This window comes from Halictus rubicundus, chromosome 2, assembly GCF_050948215.1.
Source record: "Halictus rubicundus isolate RS-2024b chromosome 2, iyHalRubi1_principal, whole genome shotgun sequence".
In the NCBI taxonomy this organism is placed as follows: domain Eukaryota; kingdom Metazoa; phylum Arthropoda; class Insecta; order Hymenoptera; family Halictidae; genus Halictus; species Halictus rubicundus.
The window spans coordinates 19,252,005-19,275,024 of NC_135150.1; the positions used below are offsets into that span (position 1 = coordinate 19,252,005).

Genomic DNA, 23,020 nt, shown 5'->3' on the forward strand with positions numbered 1-23,020 from the left:
TTATGACAAAAACGAGTGTAATTACAAACGGTTAGATAATTAGACGTTAAGTTAAAGCTACTGTTATATCATTCTCAATCTATTAAACATGTTAAGAAAGAAATTCAATTTTTATTTCAGTCCAGAAAGTTTTTATTTTGCATAGAGATTCGCAGTCTAGTTGTGAAAATTTATTGAGAAAATGGCAATTGTGCAGGGCGCTCGGGTTTCAACCCTTTGCACTCGAAGCTACTTTAACTCCAAAACGAAACAATTCTTCCAACCTAGAATATCTCCCTTCTATATATTTTTTCTTTCATGTTACACATACGAAAATTGTGCAATTTATTTGCACAATACTGAAATGTTTAGTAATTCATTAAATACAAACAAATTAAAATGATGTAGGAAATATTTTGAAGTACTAGTGTCTGATCTAGATATTCCACGATCCAATCAAATGCTTCAACCTTGAACCTGATGAAAGCCTGAGAGTCTCGATACGCCACGGAGGGTTGCCACTTCCGAAAAATTAGGCCAATTAGAGGATGAATTTGGGGAAGCAATTAGGGGACGAGTCGGGGGACGAATCGAGGGCCAATCGAAGAGGCGACCGGTCGCGATGATTTCAATTATTCGCAGCGCGCAGCGCGGCTCGCTGGCTGTTCACCAATGCGGAAGGTGTTCGGTGGCAACGCTTTCAAGGTCACCGGCACCTGTCCGTGCGCCCGCATGCCGTCTGGCTGGTAACCTGCCCCGGCACTTTCTCCGTTTCCTCGGCTGATATTATGCTCGGCCGTGCACCGTGCACGCTGCACCGCTTGCACCGGCCTTCGGCGCGGCGAGAGAGCTCGCCTCTCGTTATGCATTTTTCAGCGGGCAGCGGCCGCGGCGCTGCCCTTGACTCCGCACGGCCCTACAACTCTTTCAACGATGCTTCTCTCACACTATCACCCCCGTCAACTGGCTCTCGCTCATTTCCCAAACCGCTCGGGAAACATTAGAAAATAAACACTTCCCGAAGCCTACTCGACCCTTCGACCAAAAAGGGCGAGCTTTCCACGCGAGCGGTCACTTACCCCTTACCACTACGATTTTCGTTACAGCTACTAACAATCGGTAGCTACGGTGATTTCTCTATATGGGGTGTGACCGGACGGGGGATGATTCTACATATAAAAGTAAGTCGAAAAAAAGGAATAACATTTTTTCGTTTGGCGCTCGGTTTTCGAGAAAATCGAGATTAAAGATCCTGCTTTAGTATATGCAGAAAGTAGAATTGGTTGGCCAAGGTCAGACGCGTCAGACGATTCCTGGCTAATAGCATGCGTATTTAATGCATTTTCAAAATCGGTTTTCTCGAAAACGAGGCGACGAACGAAAAATTTTTATTCGTTTTTTCCGACTTATTTTTACATGTAGAATCATCCCCTGCCCGGTGGTACCACCCGACCGGCCACATCCTGTATATGTCGCCAAGGTCTGGATGATAAACGTCGTGGAATTATCCCCACTACCGCGGGATACACCCCGTGAGGGGCCACGAAGCTCGAGAGGTCTCGGACGCCGAGGAGTGTAAACATAGCAGGGGTCGTATACGACGTTCTGCTTGGATCGAAGAATAGTATCTCCTGGACGATATATGTCGCTGACAAGACCGTGCTGTTGACATATATCGAGAATTCACTGTACACCAACTTTGGCGTTGATGTGTTTTTGTACTTTGAGCAATGGGTACTAATAGTGCTACTTATTTTGTGGCTATAGTGCTTGGTAATTTCGATTCTAGAGAAATTAATAACGTACATATTTATTAACGCTAAACCTACCACCGCCGTTGAAAATGATCGGTTCCAGACATTTTATTTTACAATTATTGAAATTATGAAGGTGCTTTCGTGGGAAATGATTAAATAAATATATTTAGTATACAATCTCGTTATCTTTATAAGACAACATGTATAAGTTACTTTTAAGGCTCGGCAGGTTTCAATATTGTAGTGCAATGGGTTAATTAATTTTCACGGAGATGTGTGAAACTCCATATTCCGGGGACACACGGTACCATTTCAGTGTACCGTGTCGTTGATAACAGAGGAATAGGATTTTAGTTTAGTAGTACGCCGCGCAGTTTCCTAGATATTAGACGGAAAGGGGTTAATAGGGAAAAACACCTGTCAGAGCGTTCGAGCGATCGATTCGCAATTTGCGGAGGAATCTGGCTCCTCCGTCCCAGTTCGAGACCGCGCTCGCTCTAATGGACCCGCTCGTTTTAATTCCTCCGTCCAATTTATAGCGGCACCTGCTCCGACGATCCTTCCCTCGTTCGGTCCTCCACCGAGCCACGATTAGCCGAAAGTTTCGTGGTGCTCCTCGAGAGGAAGCTCGATTAAGGGCATCCAGTCACTCGAGGCCCTTCCACCCCGAATCGGAACACCAGAGAATTCATTTTTCTCGACGAGAGGTTCGCGAGACAAACCGTGAAGACAAACACACTACACACTCCTACAGTACAATATACAGGGAGTTCATTTGGAAACCTTCCAGCCGAATATCTCGAAAAGTATGAAAGATACTAAAAAAGTGTAAAACACGTGTCCAAGGATTTCGAGGGTGAAAAGAGGGAGGCAGTATCAGTTTTTTATTTGGGTGGCGTTTTCAAGGTCAGTGGAAGGTAAACTTTGTTTTTTCTATATTTTTTATTATGGGATTTTCATTCATTATGGGGTGATAATCGTCGTGGAATTGACCCCACTACCGCGGGGTATACCCCGTGAGGGGCCGCCAAGCTCGAGAGACCTCGGACGCGGAGGAGTGTAAACATAACACGGCTTGGGTGTGTCATCTAGACAATACATGACGCTGGCAAAAAACCCGTGTTGTTGCCATATATCGAGAATTGACTGTATTGATATGAATAAACTGCGGTTTTCGACATGTTAGAATTATTAAAAGAGGAAAATCATTTTCATTTAATCTCTTACAATTGACAATTGAACTTAATTTCTTACAACTGACTTGGATAATTTTTATTTTGCACACAAATCCGCAAATATGTAGATTCAGTAAGAAAGTAAGTTGAAATGTCCATGGCTCAATTTAACCCTTAACGGTGCGGTATTTTAAGTTTACTTTCCACCAGATTCAAGTTATTTTTCATACGAAGAGAAACTATGGACTCAACATTTTTACATCAAGTATAGAAAGGAAAATATTTATATTCCTTTCTTCTTTTATTTTTAGTAAGTAAGTTAGTTCAGTAAGTAAAAGTGCCCTTCCGCTTATATGGCGGCACTGGTCCGTTCAGGGTTAATATAATTACTGTTCTATTTACTCTCAATAGAAGTGTTTTTTAATGAAGAATTAGAAGTTCACAACGTCAGGAGTATCTTGTTATTTGTCCGGCTTACTTCACGAATTCTTTTGGAAGAAGGAAGCGATTCCGTCACAAGAAAGCATGGGAATAATGGGTATCTATCCCATTATCCTATTATAGACAAAAGTAAACATTTTAGCTTCCTGCTGTAACTCAAGCTGCACCCAACGGGTGGTCCTTAACTTCCGACCTCTGTTGACGTGCGAAAATTTCAGATTGCAGTCCACGAATCGCCTCTCCACGAACAATCGCAATTTCACGGAACAAACTGAAAAAAACTCGAATGTTCACCCCTACGGCAAAGGACTATCCTCGGTTCCCATCCCTAGACCGCGGATTTCCCTGCAGGGATGAACGGGAAAGTTGAAAGGCATGTTTTTTCCGGGAGGGGTTTTTCACCCTGGAAATCCTGTTTCCGCCGCGCCGGGGAGATCCGGTTTCGAATTCCCGGACACGGACGCGGCGAAAACTCGGGGGGTTGGCTGCATCGACGAGCAAAGCAGCGAGCATAGGCGTCGGAACAGGGGCTGTAATCGCGAAATTCGACTTCGCGAAGCAGCTCTGCGGTTCCCCCCGTTCCCCGCGAATGCGTATCACGGCCGAAATAATCGAATCGGACGGTTCGTTCCCGGCGAAATTGAATTAGACAGCGCAGCGCGGAGACGTTGTCGCTCCTCGTGACGGATTAAGATGGAACCGCGAGAGACGCGTAAAAATGGATAGACCTGCACGCTACGGGGGAGTGATCATGGCTACGAGAGGGGCGGGGGGGGGGGGGGGGGAAGCTGAACCTCCGATCTGTCCTAAGTAACGAGCTCTATCGCTGCGAGCCGGACACTCGCCTGATCAATATTCGAATAAACCCTCCGACCCGGTGGATGCACACGGGGGTGGAAACGTTTGTCGAGTGTGCTCCGGACGTTCTCGAGGCTCGAGAGAATGTTTTACTGGGGTGCGAGTGTTTACCGGATAGGTGTAAATAAGGGAATCGAGACGATTTTACTATCGGCTGCCGGTGAAAGTAGGGAGAGAGTGATCTACTGGTTGTGAGATTAGTTGTGCGTTTGGTAAACGGAAGCGGGGGTTGCGTTACTGGAAATTGTATAGTACCGAGTTCGGGCTGGTTTGAATTAATTCACATATTGCTAGTGCACTTTTGCGAGGGGGATTCGATGTTTGATAAATATAAATGCATGAAATTGCATGCAATTTATTATAGACGGTCATAAGCTTGTTCACAGTTTCTTATATTTCTTGATCCAATATGTCTGCAAAGGATTTACATAAAAGTTATGCTAAATGAGATGTTGAAAATAAAGTAGTCATCATGTTGAAAATGTGTACAATGGACAGTCTAATATTACTCTAACAATAACAGTTTTATTATAGACGGTCATAAGCTTGTTCACAGTTTCTTATATTTCTTGATCCAATGTGTCTGCAAAGAATTTGCATAAAAGTTATGCTAAATGAGACAGTGAACATAAAGTAGACATCATGTTGAAAATGTGTACAATGGACAGTCTAATACTACTCTAACAATAACAGTTTTATTTAAATCCTAATAGTAATGATCAGACTGCGAATCCAAACTAAAATTTTCCTGTACAAATTGCAAGCAACAGAGGGAAGCTACGTACGAATTTCTTTCATTTTTCTTAATGTGCTTGATAAAATAAGAATGACATATCGAAACAAATTTTTATAAGTTTTTCTAATGTTTTAAATTCATCTACCAACTTCTGTCACAACCGCATAGTCCAGAGTTCAGGATGAGGAGATCAGAGGAAAAGAAAAGCAGGCTTTAATAGAAGTAGTCCGTAAGCCACCCTACTCAATCCATTTCTATTTTCTGCTACCCGGAAAAGTTATCGAGATGAGTCTTTGCTTAGGGGCTGAACGCTCTTATTATATCGACGCGCGATGGCGTCGTTCCGCCCCCCTAGGAAAGCTCTTGAAATATTCTCACGATTTTTCGACAAAGCGTTCCGGCGCGGCGTTTCGCGGCAAAGTGCTCGCGAATAGTCTCATTTTTAACACGACCCGAAGGAGGGTGAGCCGAGTCGCGACTTTTTCTCGCAGATGGGGGTGCCACCTATCATCTTCGAGGGTGGAGATCAACCTTATTGTTCCGCGAAAAGTGCGCACTAAAATTCTCTGTTCGAAATCGAGCACTCAAGTCGGCATTCCGCAGCCTTTTACCATTTGACATTCACGATGCAGTATCGAATGAACAGTACTGTGTAGTCTTTTGGAACTGAGAACATGTATTACTGTAACTGAACCCTCAACCCCTTGCAGTATAATGTCCTGGCAGTGTTGTGACGGAACAGTGAAACAGTCAAAAATAATTCTGTAACACCTTGAGTGCCCACACAGCAGTCTCGAAAATTCTACAAAATCAAAACAATTTATTGACATGAAAATCGGAAAGTTAAGAATAACTCTAACAATACTCTCTCCCTCAATTTACCGCGTTCGATACATGAATGCAAAAATTCGTTTACGAATATGGACAAATAATTCCGTCATACATTTTTGGCAGACACACCAAACTTTAAAGGTCACGAGATCGCATGATTAACAATCTAGACGTGTGCCACTTTTCTTCTGAATGTAAAGAAAGTGAGAATTACTAGCGTTAGGGGCGGAGACAGTGCTTCAGAATTTGTACAACTATGCGAACACTAGTTCAATTTAAAAATCTAGCTCCGAGGATTACAAGTATCGTCTGCTCTTATCGTGTATCAGAAATCTGAGTGGGAAAAATCGGAGGCAGTAGGAAATTTTGAGAATGTCGCGATTTTTGACTTCCTACAAATATTAACCTCCAGCACTCGAGTGATGACTCTGAGGCGCCGTTAAAAATATTATTTGCAGTATTAAATCTGTTAGTATATTATAAAATGAAAAAGAAAAATCATAATGTCAAAGTCCCATTGAGAAAGAAAAATTTCAGTTCCACTACGCCCATTGGTCCGGCAGATTGGTTCCAGGTCAGAAAAAATGTTTGGTTTTCGAGTTGAAATAGCTTCTAGCGCAAAGAGTTAAAGAAAGAAATTTCTATTTAGCTCGTACGTCCCGCAATTGAGACAATGTTTATTTTGCATAAAGATTCGTGAGTAGTAGTCCCATAACCATCTCTTTTTGACGATCACTGGGAAGCTGTTCGGGGAACTGCCCTAACTTCCCAGAAGGGCCGAAACAAATGTACCTTAAAAACGATTGTGTATTAAGCCTCGGAGCGGCAGAAAAGCTCGCAGGAGCCATCGAATTGGAGGCTCCTGAAGGATCCTGGAGCGAAGGTCTCCGGCGCAGCGAGGAGTGTAACGCGATTCCTGAGGGCGTCGTTCTGTTTGCCGAGGGAGGAAAGGAAGACGAAACGGTTAACCGTGGAGCAGCAGCGCAGGCGATATTTGTTTCCTTCGTCGGCTGCTTGCTCGTCCTGCTTGATTTTCGAATTCGAGCGGGTTGGGGAGGCACGATTCGTTAACGTCTGTCGCAACACGCCGCCGCCGCCGCGCGCCGCGACGCGCCGCGCCGCCTGCTCTGGTGTCTACGCTAGCTGGCAAGAAGACAAGTGTTTGCTTGACGTTTCAGGAGCCGGTCGAGAAGCGGTTCTCTCGTTAGTTAGCCATTTAGCAGAGGGTCGCCTGGGAAACAGGCGCATCGGCCTCAAACTTTCCCTCGCCCTCCGAAAATGGAAATCGATCTGCACACCGCCGCGCCGCCGCTGGAACTGCGTCGCGAACAAACACTCGCACATACAGAAGCCTGATTAACGACCGACCGGGAACGCTTTCGCCTAACTTCTGCCAACACTTTCGGCGCGGCAGCTTGCCCCACGCTTCCGCACAACTTTCCCGCTTACCGTCTCGCTTCGATACGATCAACCTCTACGCGGCTCTAGGCCACGTCTGATCGATCCCCTTTCCCGCAAACGTTCCCGAATCTCGAGGCGAGAAACCTCCTAGCTGGCTTGTCAAGCTTGCTGCCACCGCAATGTCTAACGGCTCGACTCTAAGCGATACAAACTGCGACAGTTTTTCATCCTCGAGAGCAAATTTTCGGCGGCTTGACCGAACCGAGCGAGAACGGTGACGGACCAGGAGCAACGTTTATCGTCGTCGTCGTTGTCGCTGGCTGGTCCGAGGATACTGTCCTTCTTGAACATTTTTTGATCTGTCAGAACTTTGGCAGTGCAACTATTTCAACAGTCATGAATTCCTAAGAGCTACTTCATAATTATCGTTATCAACGACTTACAGTGCTGTCCTTGCTGAACATCTTTAGACATGTTAAGACTTTGCCCTTAACTCTAAGCTCTAACATATTAATTCCTAAGCACGTACTTTATCAATAGAATTAACCTTTTAAGCACTGTATGCCACTATAGTGGCTTCCGTGGAAAGCAACAGTTTGAATCGTACGAACCACTATAGTGGCTTTTGTGCCTCCCGCGGCCAGGCGCGCCGTACCTGGGAGATAGAGTTGCGGACGAGCCTGCGGTGCTTAACCAGTTAGCTGTTGCGACCTCTTTGAAAAATGTGTACCTAAGTTGCGTCGCAAAAATTAACCGCTGTTTGAATTATAGCTGTTTTGACGAGTATACTCGTCATGACACAAAATATTGCCATTTCTTCATGACGAGTATACTCGTCAAACACAGTTCACTGGTTAAAAAGGTTAATAGAATTAAATGAAGCGTCTGTTTGTAGTGGGGATAATTTTGCGTCGTTTATCATCCGGGTCTAGGCGACATATATAGAGAAATCACTATACTGTTTTATGATTGCTCTATACTTCAAATTTCTGTTGGCCATTGTGTTACTGGGACCGTACAGGATCTGGAGTTTGGACCTCCGAGAAGACTATCCAAAAACTTGTCAACAACAGCGAGAAGAAACATGAGACAAGTAGACACATGTGTACATGTTGGCGCTGGGCCAGCACGTTCCACGACAAATCTATCATATCTCGACGTCGATGTTAAGGATTTCGTTGAAAATGATATATGACGCAGCGCGCACGAAATCAGGAGGAGTCTAAGTCATCATTTTGCTGGTCTCGAATCAGTTTATAAAATACAGATCCTGGATCTTGGCACTTGGCCAGCGGGCCGGTCTAATGGGTCATTCGACGACAAATCGATTAGACGTCGACGAAGATGCCGGTGATCTTGATTACAATGAAATATGAAGTAGAGCACACGAAATTAGGGGTGGTCTACGTCATCGCTTTGCCGGTAGTTGTTGCTGGATTGCGGATTTTGTGCATTTATCGGTGGATTAATGAAGTTGGGTTGATAGGGTTGTAGAACTATTTTTATTCAGTGTATCAAAAGGCTCTTCAGCTAAACTGCACATCTAGAATGGTATCAGATGCTCTAAATATTTCAAATTGATAACTGCAGGAGATTCAGAGAAATAACATAATTTCGATGTATCGATAAAATTGCTAATTCCCTTAAGAGTACTTTTTGAGAAATTTATCAAAAGCTGGGGAAAATTTTCATTTAATCTTTCGCTCTCCGAATTGATTCGGGGAATGTTTATTTACCAGGTCCGCAGTCTAATCACGATTTTACCAATTCTAATCGCGGCGAATCGAGCTCCGGCGAATTTCACAGGCGGCTGGGAAAAGCTGTCGGAAAATCGAGATCGCGAGATTGCTCGGCTCTCGTTCGGGGAATTCAGACGCCCGGAACCACGGGAATTAGCTTCCGGTCGGTTCGCAAGAGGAACCGCAAGTTATCCGGCCGCGAATCTCTCGGCCGGCGTATCGGCCAAAGAAATGCTAATTGCTGAACTAATTGCGACGGCAACAAAGACACCGAAGAGGGCACCGGTATCTCTCGCGCGGCGAGCGTAATTGCGGGCCAACGGAGGGACAATTAACTGCTCCATTCTCGTGGACAAATGGTCGGGCGTTTGTACACGGAGAGAGAGAGGGAGAGACAGAGAGAGAGAGATGGAAAGAGAGGGAGAGCGTGCGTGCGACGAGGCACACGCAGATGCGCGTTATTTAAGCGTTATTTTACGCGGCCGCGAACCAGCCGACCAGACCTCGGCCTCGACTATGCAAATCCGAGCCGCGGATTATGCATTCCATCAATTATAAATACGCCACGAACACGTAACCGGCCCGGTCCCTTCCGATTTGTCGAACACGAGCCGCACGACACCGTCTTCCCGCTGCTTTCCAACACAATCGCATTCGACACCGCGAATATCCTTGTCCGGAATGCTAAATATTTCCGAGCTGGTCTTATCGACCCCCCATAGAACGGTGACGACTCCCATTTTTATTCTTGTTTCACTGTTACGCGTCGCAGATTCGAAATATCGCTGTCCGAAACGTTGCTGTTAGTTGTACGTGATGCAATTTTTACCATAACATAGATCTAGAAAACACATATTTAAAGTTGCCTTCTTTTCTCTATTATCTCGCGTAATTCCTAACAATTTCGAAATCTGTTCCGCACGTCTTTTGGTGAAGCAATTGTTCTGATTGCTCAAGAAAAGTCAGGTCGTTTGATCCGATTTTGAAAAAGTTATACAGCGAATTCTCGATGCAGTGAATTCCCGCTATAAGTCAGTTGCGCGGTTCTGGCGAGAGACATTTAGACGAAATCCGAGGTTCTCGCCGAACGTTGCGTTTGAAATACACAGTCCACGCTGGATACGCAAATAGGTTTACGACATAGAGCTGAATAGTGACAAGAAGGCTGAGAAAATGTCTTTCTGAATCACTGTATCGTTTTAAAAGGCGTTCGAACGCTTTACCTGAGCCACTGTATGTCCTAAACAGTGTAATCTATTTAAGATTCGTTTGCAAGAATGTGTTCGATACGCGACGCTCAGGGTTCAAACTTCCAGAATCGATGGTTCCTACGATAATCGACAAGCCAGTCGAAACTTCGAGGGCAGTTTCCACCCTCGTATGAATGATGCCTGTCAAAACAAAGTACGTGTCGAACACTTCCCCGTTTTATTTTGCATAGTTACATAAAGATCGGAGGGGATACTCGAATATTAAAGCAGGCTCGCCACAAGGAGCAGAATCCATTGGAGGAACAAGTGGCTGAAGCGAAAGGAAGATCGACGACAGCAGACGCTGACTATCAAGCTGCAAGAGAAACGTTTTCCGCTCGAAGAAAAGCGGTAAGACGGGAATTAAGGGAATTGTTCCGGGCTGAAAGGTTTTCGCGGCGCGTTCCAACGGCGGAAAGAATGGCAGCAGTTCGCTATCAGGAGGGTTCTCTCTCTCTCTCCCTCTCTCTCTCGCGCGCGACTGTTCCCTCAACACTTGTTCCATCGGATCCCGACGAATAAATGTCCAAGCGAAGCGGAATTTTCGAGAAGGGTTTTCGGTCGATCCCAGGTTTTTTTTTTCCACCGGCCGATTGTTCTCTCGCGATTTTTCCAAGCCGCGTAGTTATCGAGACAATGAAATGAATGGGGGGCCGACGAGCCGGCAATTAAAATGAAAATAACCGGCGAACGGCCACAGTCCGCGAAATATAAACCGACCGGTCCAGGACCGTTTATAATTTCGACGAGCTTGTCCGCGGGCGTCGAGCATGAATGTTTCATGAGCGTCCGACGGAAACGTTCGAATCTGAAAACACGGCCGAAGGCGCTCGGAGCAAAGTTATGGGAAAAATTCGAGAGAAAAAGCGAAAGCCAAAAGTGGTAGAATGCAACGAGAAAAGCATCTTCGACCGACTTTCGCCAGGCCGTTCAAGAAGCAAGAGAAACGATGATTAGGACGTTCTATACATCGCGTTGTTTGCTATCGGAATTCATGTATTCTTTTAGGAAGCATTTCTTCAGTGTGCGATCGAAGCATGAACGAGATGTTATATTTAAAAGAAGTTCAAAAGAAGTTTTCAGGTAACTTGGAAAAAGGCAATAGAGATAAAAGTGGTGTTAAAAATATTTGCGACGTGTACGGAGAACATGACACTGAAGGACAGTGTCGAAACCTATTAGGTTTCATAGGAAAGAATTAAAGTTTTAACTGAGGCACAAGATTTTTAATATTATGTACCAAACATTTTTTAAATAGAGAATCACAAAATTGCTTGATAGACGACGTCCAGAAATGAGAAATGTATCTACTAGGTATATAAACTATTATTTTTTTTAAATATTATATAATATTATAAAAAATATTAAAAATACTATATTGATATCTACAATATAATATTAATATTACAATATTAGTATAATATTATAATATTATATGTTTTGTAAGAATAATTATGATAATTTATATTGCATTCAGGTCTTTTACCCAGCATATGGGAAAACCGTGAATTACGTGTACCATGTAGTGAATGAATGAAGCGAGTGAACGAAGAAGGGCAACAAATTGATTTGTCGCCTAAATGAAAAATTAGAGTAAAACCCGGGGTGGAGCAGATTCTTTGGAAAAGACTCGAAAGATCCGGGGGAAATCAGTAGCGCATATCAATAGAAACGAATCTTGTTTGCAAGAATTTCCTTTTTCCGTGAGCCACGTAGAATGTTTACCGAGTCGATGAAAAGCCGACGAAGGAAATCGAAAGCCGGGGCTGTAGTCAGCTCAAAAGCTAAAGAAAACCGACCAGACGATCAACAGGGCAGAGGCAAGAAAAATGTTATTTACCAGAGATGGCAGCGCTCCAGTTTTGCTTTCCGTGTGTGTACACCATGCAAGAGCTTACGTTTGCGGAGTCGGTGAAAAACTGCCGTGGAAAATCGAAACCGAAGGGGTTAGTCGAGAAAGAGAGGCGAGCGGGAGGAATTTGATTCGCAAGAAGCAGCTAGTTTTTCCAGGGATCGTTGAACAAAGTGAACAGAGTGAACAGAATGGTGCAAGAGTGTACAGAGTGTACAGAACGAACCGAGTGGTACAAGAGTGTACAGAGATTACGGTGGCAAGCAGGAAAAGCAAGAAGGTGGATTGAACGGGGGATACGAAAGCGATAGGGGTTCATCGTTCGGGAATCTGTCGGGCGATCGGCACCGGATTTTTCCAGGTTTTTCCACGGCGCTTTTTCCCCGTCGCGGGCAGAGCGGCGGCGGCGGCGGCTAAAAGCAGAAAAATGCAAAACGCGGAGACAGCTGGTGGCAAGCGAGCAAAAAGCTAATACGCCGGCACGTACGTCCACGTGGAAATCGGCGGGGCCGTTTGACGTGGAAAATCGTCAAAGGGGAACGACAGCTTTCCCATGCACGAGCGCTACATTAAAGCTACATTACGGACTAGCTACCGACCAACCGCTTTTCCCTTTCGCGTACTCGCTCACTCTCTCTCTCTCTCTCTCTCTCTTATTCTCTTTTTTCCCTGTTTCTCTTCAGCGCTGGGCTACGTGATACTGCAGAGTGTCGCGCTCGTCCGGCGAACCTGCCAGCGAAAAAGCCCGTAAAAACGAAAGAAAGGAACACTCCCTTCGAGCCCCGCAAAACCGAGTCTTTCCCGTCGCGCTGACGCGCGCGAATCCTCGCGCCCCCAGATCAAAGCCGATAAGGAAATTTCTTGCTGAAACCCTCGCAGAACCTCACTCCCTCGATCCTTTTTTTCTCTGGAATGATTCTGATGAATTGCTAGGACGATTAGCGATCGTTCGATCCACTCCTTTGCGTTGCGGTGGCACTGTTTTGGAAATCTTGTGAGTCAGCGTTTCAATCGTCTAACTCCTCGATTCGTGGCGATGAAATTGATAATTGCCAATCAGCAGTAATAAGAAAAGTAATTATACGGGAGGAGTTGCTTGGAAAACATGGTTATAAAAGTTGACAGATATGGTTTAGGAACGGGGCGATGCATCACTGACCTTGCCAGTAGTCAGAAACATCTGTTTTCTCAGCGGTAAAATATCGCTGGACGGATCTGTGCTTGATACACTGTCTGCAGCAGCTACTGTGATGAATGCGTTTAATCAACCATAACTACCTCAATTTTGGTCTTTCCTACACCTGAAAATTTGTCGATGTAGTGTGAACATAGCTGAAAGTGTACATTAAAGTCCCATATTAAAATAGTTTGTAATTCCTCGATAAAAAAATTTCGAACTTCCCCTAAATTGGTCATAGTTGCGACAGGAAGGTATATGCCTTGCAAACGTGTAATTAATTGCTCCCAATTATCTAAATTTTGATCTTTTCTTGGTCAAAAAATTCACAGATGCAGTCTAACGATAGCTAAAAATATACATCAAAGTTTCATTACAAAATAGTTCGTAGTTCACCGACAAGAAAATCTCGAAGTCACCCTGAATCGGTCACAGTCGCGACAGGAAGGTATATGCTTGGAAACGTGTAATTAATTGCCCCTATCTAAATTTTCATCTTTCCTTCGTCAAAAAATTCACAGACACAGTCTAACGATAGCTAAAAATATACATCAAAGTTTCATTACAAAATAGTTCGTAGTTCCCCGACAAGAAAATCTCGAAGTCACCCTCAATCGGCCACAGTCGCGAATTTAAAGACGCGAGACGAAGTCACCTGTAGAGAAGTTACCTGTAGATGCAGCTACCGTTCGACTTCGGAGCATCGATAGTCGACAGCAGAAGGGTTGGGGGTCCGCAGATTCGTGCGGGAAAGGAACAGGTAGTAGACGGTGCTGATAGGCCCGCGTTCGAATCAATAATTCGTAAAGGGTGCTTGCTCGTTCCACCGGCCCCATTATTTGTCCACACCCACTCGACCCAGAGCAGAGGAACGTCTGTTTGCTCCCCTCGATCGACGAGTATCGTTTTCAGCGGCTCTTTCGAGCAGCGCCGAGGGCGCCGCGATGTTCTTTTCGGCCGTGGCGAGGGTGAGATTATGGTCGCGAGCAAGAAAGCATCGGAGAGCAAGAGTCCTCGATAGTCGGAGCGAGCGGGGCGCTTTCTGCTGAATTGACCATTAACGCGTTATTAGGAGCTTGTAGGAGAGAGAGAGAGAGAGAGAGAGAGAGAGAGAGAGAGAGAGAGACAGAGAGAGTGAGAGAAAATGGGGGGACAGGTCGACGCATATATGCGTCAGGGAGGGGCTTTACAGCCCGGTAAAGCGCTTACACGAGAGGGCCTGAACAGACTCTCTCTCTCTTCCTCTCTCTCTCTCTCTCTCTCTCTCTCTCTCTCTCTCTCTCTTCCTCTCCCTTTCTCTCTCTTCCTATGGATCTTTGTCGTGCGTGCGCGCGGGATGCTCGCTAAGTGGTCCATTCAACGCTGCCTGACGGAATACATTACAGGAAGTGGCAGTTAAAAAACCTTCTCCCCCTGCGCGCCGTCTTCGGGGCCTCTTCTTTCATCGAGCGTAACGTAATTCTTCCCTTAACTCGACCCGTTATTATATCCTGAGATATGGAGCGACGTGGCACGCGTTCGCCCTAGCGACGACTTCGAAACCAACACACCGTCCTCGTGCATTCCACAGAATCACAGCAATTTGTCCAATGAACTGGAATTCGTCATGATGAAACGTGTGCCAGGAAATACACTCTCTTTAGACTTCTCGCAGTCAGCAGATCCTAAACGAATTTGGCACACCGAATACATTCATTAGATCTATCAGAGTTCTTTCACTATTTCCATCAACAGTCTAGTGTTTCTGAATTTCTTGCACTCAGGGTCACGCAAAGGTCAACACCTTGACCTCGGCTATCGTGTCGCGACGGTGAAAATATGTAGTTCCGCTTAAAAAGAAAACACCGATGACCTTGAAATGACTTTGATCTAGAGAAATATGACCTTGAGAAAAAATTTTCATCCCATCACAGTATTTGCCCGAAATAATGCTTCCCTCTGGATTTTATGCATCCACAGCAAAAACGGGTTTGCACAATTTAACACAGCGGACAAACTAAAATAATTCAAGAACAATGATACACTATTTTCCATGTGTTAAAATTATTAAAGAAAGAAGTACATGCGTAGCTCCTGTCTCGGAAAATGTTTATACTACATAAACATCCGCTACTTGCCAGACTCGTTACGAACATTTCACTTACTTCCAGATCTTTAAAAACGAAGTAACGTTGACGGACGATAATGGTAAATTTTCTTTAACACTAGGAATCGATTACACAAGCTCCTCGCACCTGTGAAAGAATCATGGGTTAACGGTCGAGGTGTCGCGTTCGCCGGCGATTAGGCTCGTTAATTGCCGTTCAGAGCCGAACCGCGGCAGCAGCAAATATTGTCTTAGGCATCCGTGGACCCAGATGCTCGGCTCGAGCCTCGTAGACCGCAGTTTTCGCTGAGCCACTCTCGACTATGGTTTAATCTTGTCCCTTGACCGTGTGTTCGGTTCGACGTCACCCGGTAAAAGGGATTACAAAACGTGTAGGTATGTGTACCGAGAGGGAGAGAGAGAGAGAGAGAGAGAGAGAGAGCTGCAGCATCCCCTGAAATTAACGGATCCCGAAATCCAGAACCGCACGGGCCCGGGGCCGTTAATCGGGCAAAATACGGAACGGTGCTCTGTGTTCCTCTGTAATTGGTGAAATTATACTGGCGAAAGAGGTACTCGTTCAATTTACAGTTACGATCGTGTAAAGCTGCGTGAAAACGCGCTAATTCGCTGTCCGCGTTGCAGCGACACGGTTTACAATAATAGTACAAACAGAGAGAAGCGGTTTCTATGAAATCGTAATAAATGGGAGGCGGGAGTATCGCGATGAAAAATCGTCGTTACCTTGCGGAGCATCTCCTCGAGCGACTCCATGTCCAGAGCGGGGTTGTTGTTCTCGGTGCGTACGGGCTGAACCATTTGTCACTGTTTTCCCGTGGCCAAGTGGACGTTTCTTGATCTGGGGATCGTCGTCTCGGTCTTCTCGCTGAGAATTCAGCTCTTGAACATCGTATCCGGACGACGAGATCGGCGAAATCGATCCAGAAACTTGTCTCAGGTCCTGTAGACCCGCGCGACTTCAACCAATCATGGTTTCCCTCCCGAATTAACGATTCAGAATAGAGCTTTGATTGCACTCTGTCGATTCACGTGGTCGATGCAGATCTTACGCGCTTACTGCATCTTTGATCCTTTAAAATTAAGAGATCGATAACAGAGGAACGTTTAATGAAATTGTTTTGCTTTTTAAGCTTGCTGTGTTTTCTCCGGTCTTCGACGATTCAGTCGCGTTCTCATATTTTTCGGATTACAGTGATTTCTCTGTATATGTCGCCAAGGTCTGTATGATAAACGTCGCGGAGTTATCCCCACTGCCGTAGGGTATACCCTGTGAAGGGCCACGGAGCTCCAGAGGCCTTGGACGTCGAGGAGTGTAAACATAACAAGACCCGTGTTGTTGACATATATCGAGAAATCACTGTATTACTTTTGTGTGATCATTTTTATCCTAACCTTGTCCTAGAGAGACTTGTGTCCAAACTAAAAACTAAATAAAAATTGAATCAATCTTTCCAGATCGCAGTGAATCCCTCGAAGGAGAATAGTAGGTACAAAAATTTCTTAAAAATCGCCGTTACTCGAAGAGTAAAAACATTGAAATACCCTCACGGTCATATAGAATGAAGCTCTCATGCTCATAGCGGTGTATCTATAAATTTCCCAACTGAATTTGTCCCAGCCACAATTCCACCGTTCCCAGAAACACCGAAGCGACATCCCGAGGCGGAGGCTCATCTTTCCACGGCGTTTTCCGCTTTGAAAAACGGCTCGGGGCGCGATCGAAGACAAAGCGAGCGAGGCCAGCAGGATATATCTCCGGTGTTTGAGTCGGTTCCTATTTTAACCGTCGTATAAATTACGGGTCGGTGAGTCTCTCGTCGTTTTGGCGTTGGTTTCGAAGTTTTCGTCGCGGCTCCGCGAGGAAAGAGAAAGGCACATGGAAGAAGAAGAAGAAGAAGAAGAAGAAGAAGAAGAAGCAGTAGCACGGTGACACAAAACGATCATTGAAAAAGCCGGAGGGTGAGCGACGACCACGAGACGACGAGGACCACGAAGAGAGACCTCGAGGATGACGAGAAGAAGCAAGAGGAGAAGGGAGACGCGAGCAGCGTCGTCGTCGAGGGTGTTCAAGCGACTATTTTCGGCCGTAGGATATTTTTAAGCGACGAACGACCGATTTCCAGGAGAAAGAAGCGTTTCCTGCCCCCGAGAAACGGGACGAAGTCGGGTCCCGAGAAGACGAAGAAGAGAGCAACAGTCTCGGAGCGTCACCGACCGATCGAGAGGGAAAACGCTCGAGAAACCGCCTGTCCTCTTCCACTCGCTTCCACTCGCTTCGTGTCGCACTCCTCTCTTCGAGTTCTTTGCTCCCCGGGGCGAGCTTGTTCCCGACTAATTGAGCCTGCCCACTGAAAAACGCGCCACGGAATTTTCTTACGCTGCCTGTCCGCCCCTGTTTTTCCTCCTTCCTGCCTCGCTCGGTTATTTAGCTGTCCCGTGATTCCGTTCGCGTTAATGTGTTTTTCTTCGATCGTCGCTCTTGCAACGACGAATTCGTTAACGCCAATGCTAATGGATCGACCTTGCGATTTCGTACACGCGACTACCAATTTTGCATTTTCTAGAGCCTGCGTTGCGTTATATTACTACGTCATTCATTTGCATTCGCTTTTTCCTCGCAAAAACTCCCAGCACAATTTCCTTCGCCTCGTTCTTTTCATCTAATGACAGCTAAGGCGATCGGTAGATAGCGGATCTTTACGCAAAATGGCGATACAGTGATTTCTCTATATACGTACGAATTATCCCCACTACCGCGAAGCATACCTCGTGACGGGCCACGAAGTTCGAGAGGCCTCGGACGCTGAGGAGTATAAACAAAATATGGCTCCGCAATGTCCCTTGGAGGTTACACGACGCTGACAAGACCGGTGTTGATGACAAATATCGAAAATTCACTGTACAGTGATTTCTATATACAAAGGTGTCCCAAGTAACCCTTTCCCGATTTTTCAAGTATTTGCGATAATCTAAAAAACAAATATTTTCAACAAAAGTTGATCAGTTTTCGATTGGCTATACATTGCAATGAAAAAAAGTTGGAAAAATTTTTTTTAAGTATTGTCAAGGTCATCTTCATTTTGCAAATGTAACTTTGTATTTTTGACTTAACAGTATTATAGCCCGTATCAAGACGAATTGAACAACCTATTATACCATGACCTTCGAATGACCTTGAAGGCAAAGAAATGAAAATTTCAACAAGAAATGACAGTCTGGTTGAACGGGTGATAATAACTTGTGTTTATTATTAAGACTCGGAATTACATTCAATTCAGAAACCTTGATTAAATCAATGCAAACGATTTCGTGAAAAAGTCACATCAAATGATCGAAATGTGATCCACGTTGTTGTAGACACAATCCTGTTCTACGTAGTGAATTTGCATTGGTTGCTCCTACGATACTGTCGTAGCGAAGTTCTTCGCATGTTGTACGAATTCGCTGCTTTAAATGTTCCTTATTTTGTATTGGAACAGCATAAATTATCGACTGTGAATGAGCCCATAAAAAAATCAAGTGGTGACCAATCAGGGGATCGTGGTGATCAAGCTAGAGTTATTATCACTCATTCAAGCAGTAATTTTTTGTTGAAATTTCCATTTCTTTGCCTTCAAGGTCATCCGAAGGTCATGGTATGCTAGGTCGTCGAGTCCGTCTTGATACGGGCTATAATACTGTTAAGTAAAAAATACTAAAAAATAATTTTTTCGAACTTTTTTTATTGCAATGTTGAGCCAATCGAAAACTGATCAACTTTTGTTTAAAATATTTGTTTGTTAGATTATCGCAAGTACTTGAATAATCGTGAAAAGTGTTATGTGGGACACTGTGTTCTGCATCGATTGAGGGAAGCAGGACTTCAATGGAATTTCATTTCATCCCGTAACAGTTCTATCGCATTGGAAACAACCTAAGAATAATCTTAGACGTTTTAAATCCTTTACTGTTTTATATTTCACCTAGCCAATATCTTCATGAATGCATAAAAATCCGCATTCTAGTGACCAGTTTTGATTCAATCCAAATGGTAGCCGGTACGTGTCGGAAGCCTGTTAAAAGAACTCGCAGTGATTTGATTGAAATTTTCCTCGAAACAAGAAACAAATTCGTTACTGTTGCTGTAAGTTGGATTAACCCCTTGCCGTACCTTTTAGCTCGGAAGAATTCGGGCCCAAGCGCCAATTCATGTTTGGTTCGAACTTTTGAATACGAGTTTGGTCCGAAATTCTCATGACGAGCCAGACTCGTCAAAGTATGGCAAGGGGTTAAGAAGTCCTCTCTAGAAAATCTATGGAGCAATGACTGCTAGACGGAGCTTCTCCTCCTGACAACTACGCGCCTCTCGTAGCTATAATATTGCGTTATAAATACTTGCGATATTTCATGAATGAGCACGGCTATTTTCGCTAACGTGGGGCGTGTCGGGGGTTTTCGCGAGCGTATCGGGCAATCTCGGGAGACGAGGAATCGACTTTATCTGGTCGTGCGTCGGCCACGGCGGTTACGAGACGGTTATGCCTCCGTCGCGGACAGTTATACGAGTTCCCCGGGCAGTTTCGGAATGTCTACGAGAATGAATATCGCGGGGCACAAGCGGCCACGGTTACGCCGTCACGATCCCCCGAAGCACCGCTAAAAAACCGAGTATTCCCTCGTAAAACTGATTCGATGAAAAAGCTTGCGCGCGTCTGCCCGGACCGGCGCGCGGCGTCTTATTAATTTTCTCGAGTGGTCGCTTCGATTCCCGTCCGCCAGCCAGGCTGTTTCGTTAATTACCACGCGGGGAACCGCGACGACGAGCCCGCACTTTTTTTCTCGGTTAATTTCCCACGAGGCCCCGCCGTCGAAAACCGATCGATTCGATTTCACGGATCCGAACGGGCCTCGTCGGGCTAACGATTTTAATAAACAATCTCGATTTTTTGCCAGATGGAATAATGGGACTGTAGATGAGCCTGTGCCGGAGATCCGAGAATTATGGTGCACCGTGGACGAGGTGCGGGGACCTTGGTTTTTTTTTGGTCAATGTTAAGCGGAGAACATTTTTTGGGGAAAAATAAGTTGGGTGGTGTGAAAGTAGAGGATTCAGGATTTAAAATGAGTCGAGGTAGGTTGCTGTACCATTTCTTTTCTTGAGGGTATAATAGGTTCAATATCGTGTGCGTGAAGCTTATTTGATGTGATCGAGAAAATGGCACTATGATGACTTTCCGGTGTATTTACAAGAGCAAAACTCTTTTCGAGGAAAGATAATGCAAGGGCATAAAAGTAGAAGTTTTGCCCTTTAAAATGAGTCTAGCTATACAGTCCTCATAGTTTTCTTCGCGAGATTATAACAGGTGGAGCATGACCAACTCTAATGAATTGAATATCATCAAGGAGACAACAGTATCTCCACTTTCTGGCCTTTTTCCAAATATGAACAAATTCTTTAAATAAAGAATAATTCATAGGCGCGAAACTGGAGGCTTCGACCTTTAAAATAAGCCTAGTTACATGATCTTCCAATTTTTTTTCACAAAGTTACAACAGGTTCGATATCAACTATATCATCAACGATTTTTCTCCTTCAAGGTCTAATTCTTACAAGTTAATCTCTCGATAATATTGTGACAGTGTCAAGGTTCTTCAGGGCAGTTGCGTGCAGTAAACGCAAAATTCACGAACGTCGATGGACCGGAAGTCCGCGAGATTAAAACGACGACTGTCACGGTGCATAGAACGCTGCAGCTGCATGGAAACGGTCCCCGGCGTATTTTCAGTCCATTAATCGAAGAGAACCGTCATGCAGGTTGCGATCCATGTCGATTTCGATGACACACGGCTCTCCGCCGTCGTAATAAACGGATAGTCGTTGAAAGGCGGTAGAGAAATAGATGAAGAGAGATAGAGAGAGAGAGAGAGCGTGGAGTCTATCCATACGGATAGGCGAAAGGTGATTTCGCTAAACGGACGGTTCTTTTTGTCAATTGAACGCGAGCGGTCCGCAGCTTCGGTAAACCGTGTGTCCTTCTCTCTCGAACGGCTGGTGTTCGTTCGAGCTATCGACGCGAGCCTAGACGAGGCGGAACGAGGCAGAGCGAGGCAGAGCGAGGCGAGGAGGAAAGAGAGGTGGCCGCCGCTCGCGTTTTATCTCGATCCTGTGATCAAAGCTTAATTGAAAAAGGGCCGGGGGTGGCCGTCGCCGAATGGAAACTGATACCGGGGGCCGAATACGATCGACAATGCGGCCTTTTTGCCTCCTGCCTGGCCGTCGCACGTCGCCATAGGTCGTCCAGCATAGGTTGGCCGCACAGGCTCGGTTAAAGCGAGAGATTGAAAGCCACCGAGAACAGGAAATGGAGAACGAACGGACCTACGAACGGTTACGCAACTCGGGTAGCAACGAGGTAGCTAATTTTCAGGAGCAACCGTGTGACGTCAGCCGACGATTAACCGTCGTTAATGTCGTTCGTGCTGTCGTTCCTCTTAATTCTTCGCGTGGGACGCGCGAGCCTCTGCCTCCGCGAATTTGATGGATAGCTGCTCTGCCTGAAAACTGTTTCGAGAAACAAGCAAGCGTGCAGAATGCAAGTCGTGGGAAAGGCTACCTTAACTCTTTTGTCGATACTCAAATTTTCTACGACGTTCAATAACAGTGTTCTTAGTTTAATTGAGTGACACGTCTGCCAGGAATGGAAGAATTATTTGTTCGGATATGAGAATGAATTTTTGCGTGAATGTATTCGGTGCAGCAAATTTCTTAGAGTTGTTCTTCGACTTTTCGATTTTTATTCCATTCAATACGATTACTTTACGGAACTCTAGGCACTAAAAATGTTAAGAGGGCAGTCTGAACACTGAGAAACTTATAATTTTTCCGGAACTTTTTTCAAACTGATGGTACACGTCTCGTTACAAAATATACCATGTTGTCATCGACTGCGAGTTTCCTTCGGGCGTTACAAAACTTTTACGAACAAGACTTCCGTCGAAATTCCACCGACTACTTCAGGAAGATCCGAGCCTGTCCAAGAACATCGCAAGCCGAGATTTTCAATTTTAAAATAAAATTGTAATTCGTGTTTGCCGGTCCACCTGGTCGTCTCAGTATCACTTCTTAGCAATAGTGACTCGGATCGCGTGTTTCGCGGACCAATGCGACAAAAGACAATCGTTTGAGTATAGCACATAAAAGGCGAGGGAAACAGAGGGCAGAGACACGCTCATCGAGCGCTCACCTGGGCTGGGCCTCGAAAGAATCGTCGGCTCAGCACACGCTCGAGCGAACAGCCCGCTAATTGGCTGCGAACTCGAGAGAGAGAGAGAGAGAGAGCCCGGACCGATTAATTACCGGCTGCGAAAAGATCCCTTGATTTTTCTCGCTCGGCCGTGAGCCGTTTACCTGCTAATTAGTATCGTCGGAGGCTGCTAATTGTCTCAGCGGCGCCGAGGCCGGCCGACGATTTGTCCGCGATGCGCGCGACACGCCGACGCAATTACCAGACCGGCTAATTCGAATCGCACCTTTTTCCCAGACCGATTCCGGGACGCACGATTTCCGTCTTCGTCGGACGTTTTTATAGCGATGGCCGCGCGATTCGGATACGTCTCTCAGTGGACCATTTTTTTTGTGAAATAGGTGGAATTAATTAAAAAGGTCCAGACTAGGTCTTTTTCTAAGTTAACCCTTTGCACTCGAAGCTGTTTTAACTTCAAAACGAAACATTTCTTC

The 23,020-nt window shown here is 45.3% G+C and overlaps 1 protein-coding gene across 11 annotated transcripts in view; it reads right to left on the minus strand.

Annotated features, from left to right (window-relative positions):
* Nucleotides 1-23,020, minus strand: part of LOC143365523 (uncharacterized protein CG43867) — a 199,992-nt gene that overhangs the window by 52,317 nt on the left and 124,655 nt on the right. The window contains exon 2 of one of the 11 annotated variants that reach the window (XM_076805776.1): nt 16,027-16,373. The exons of the other annotated variants lie outside the window; for them this stretch is intronic. Within the exon in view, the coding sequence (XP_076661891.1) occupies nt 16,027-16,101 (75 nt within the window). The 5' untranslated portion in view covers nt 16,102-16,373. The remainder of the gene's footprint in view (nt 1-16,026; nt 16,374-23,020) is intronic. 11 annotated transcript variants of the gene reach the window in all.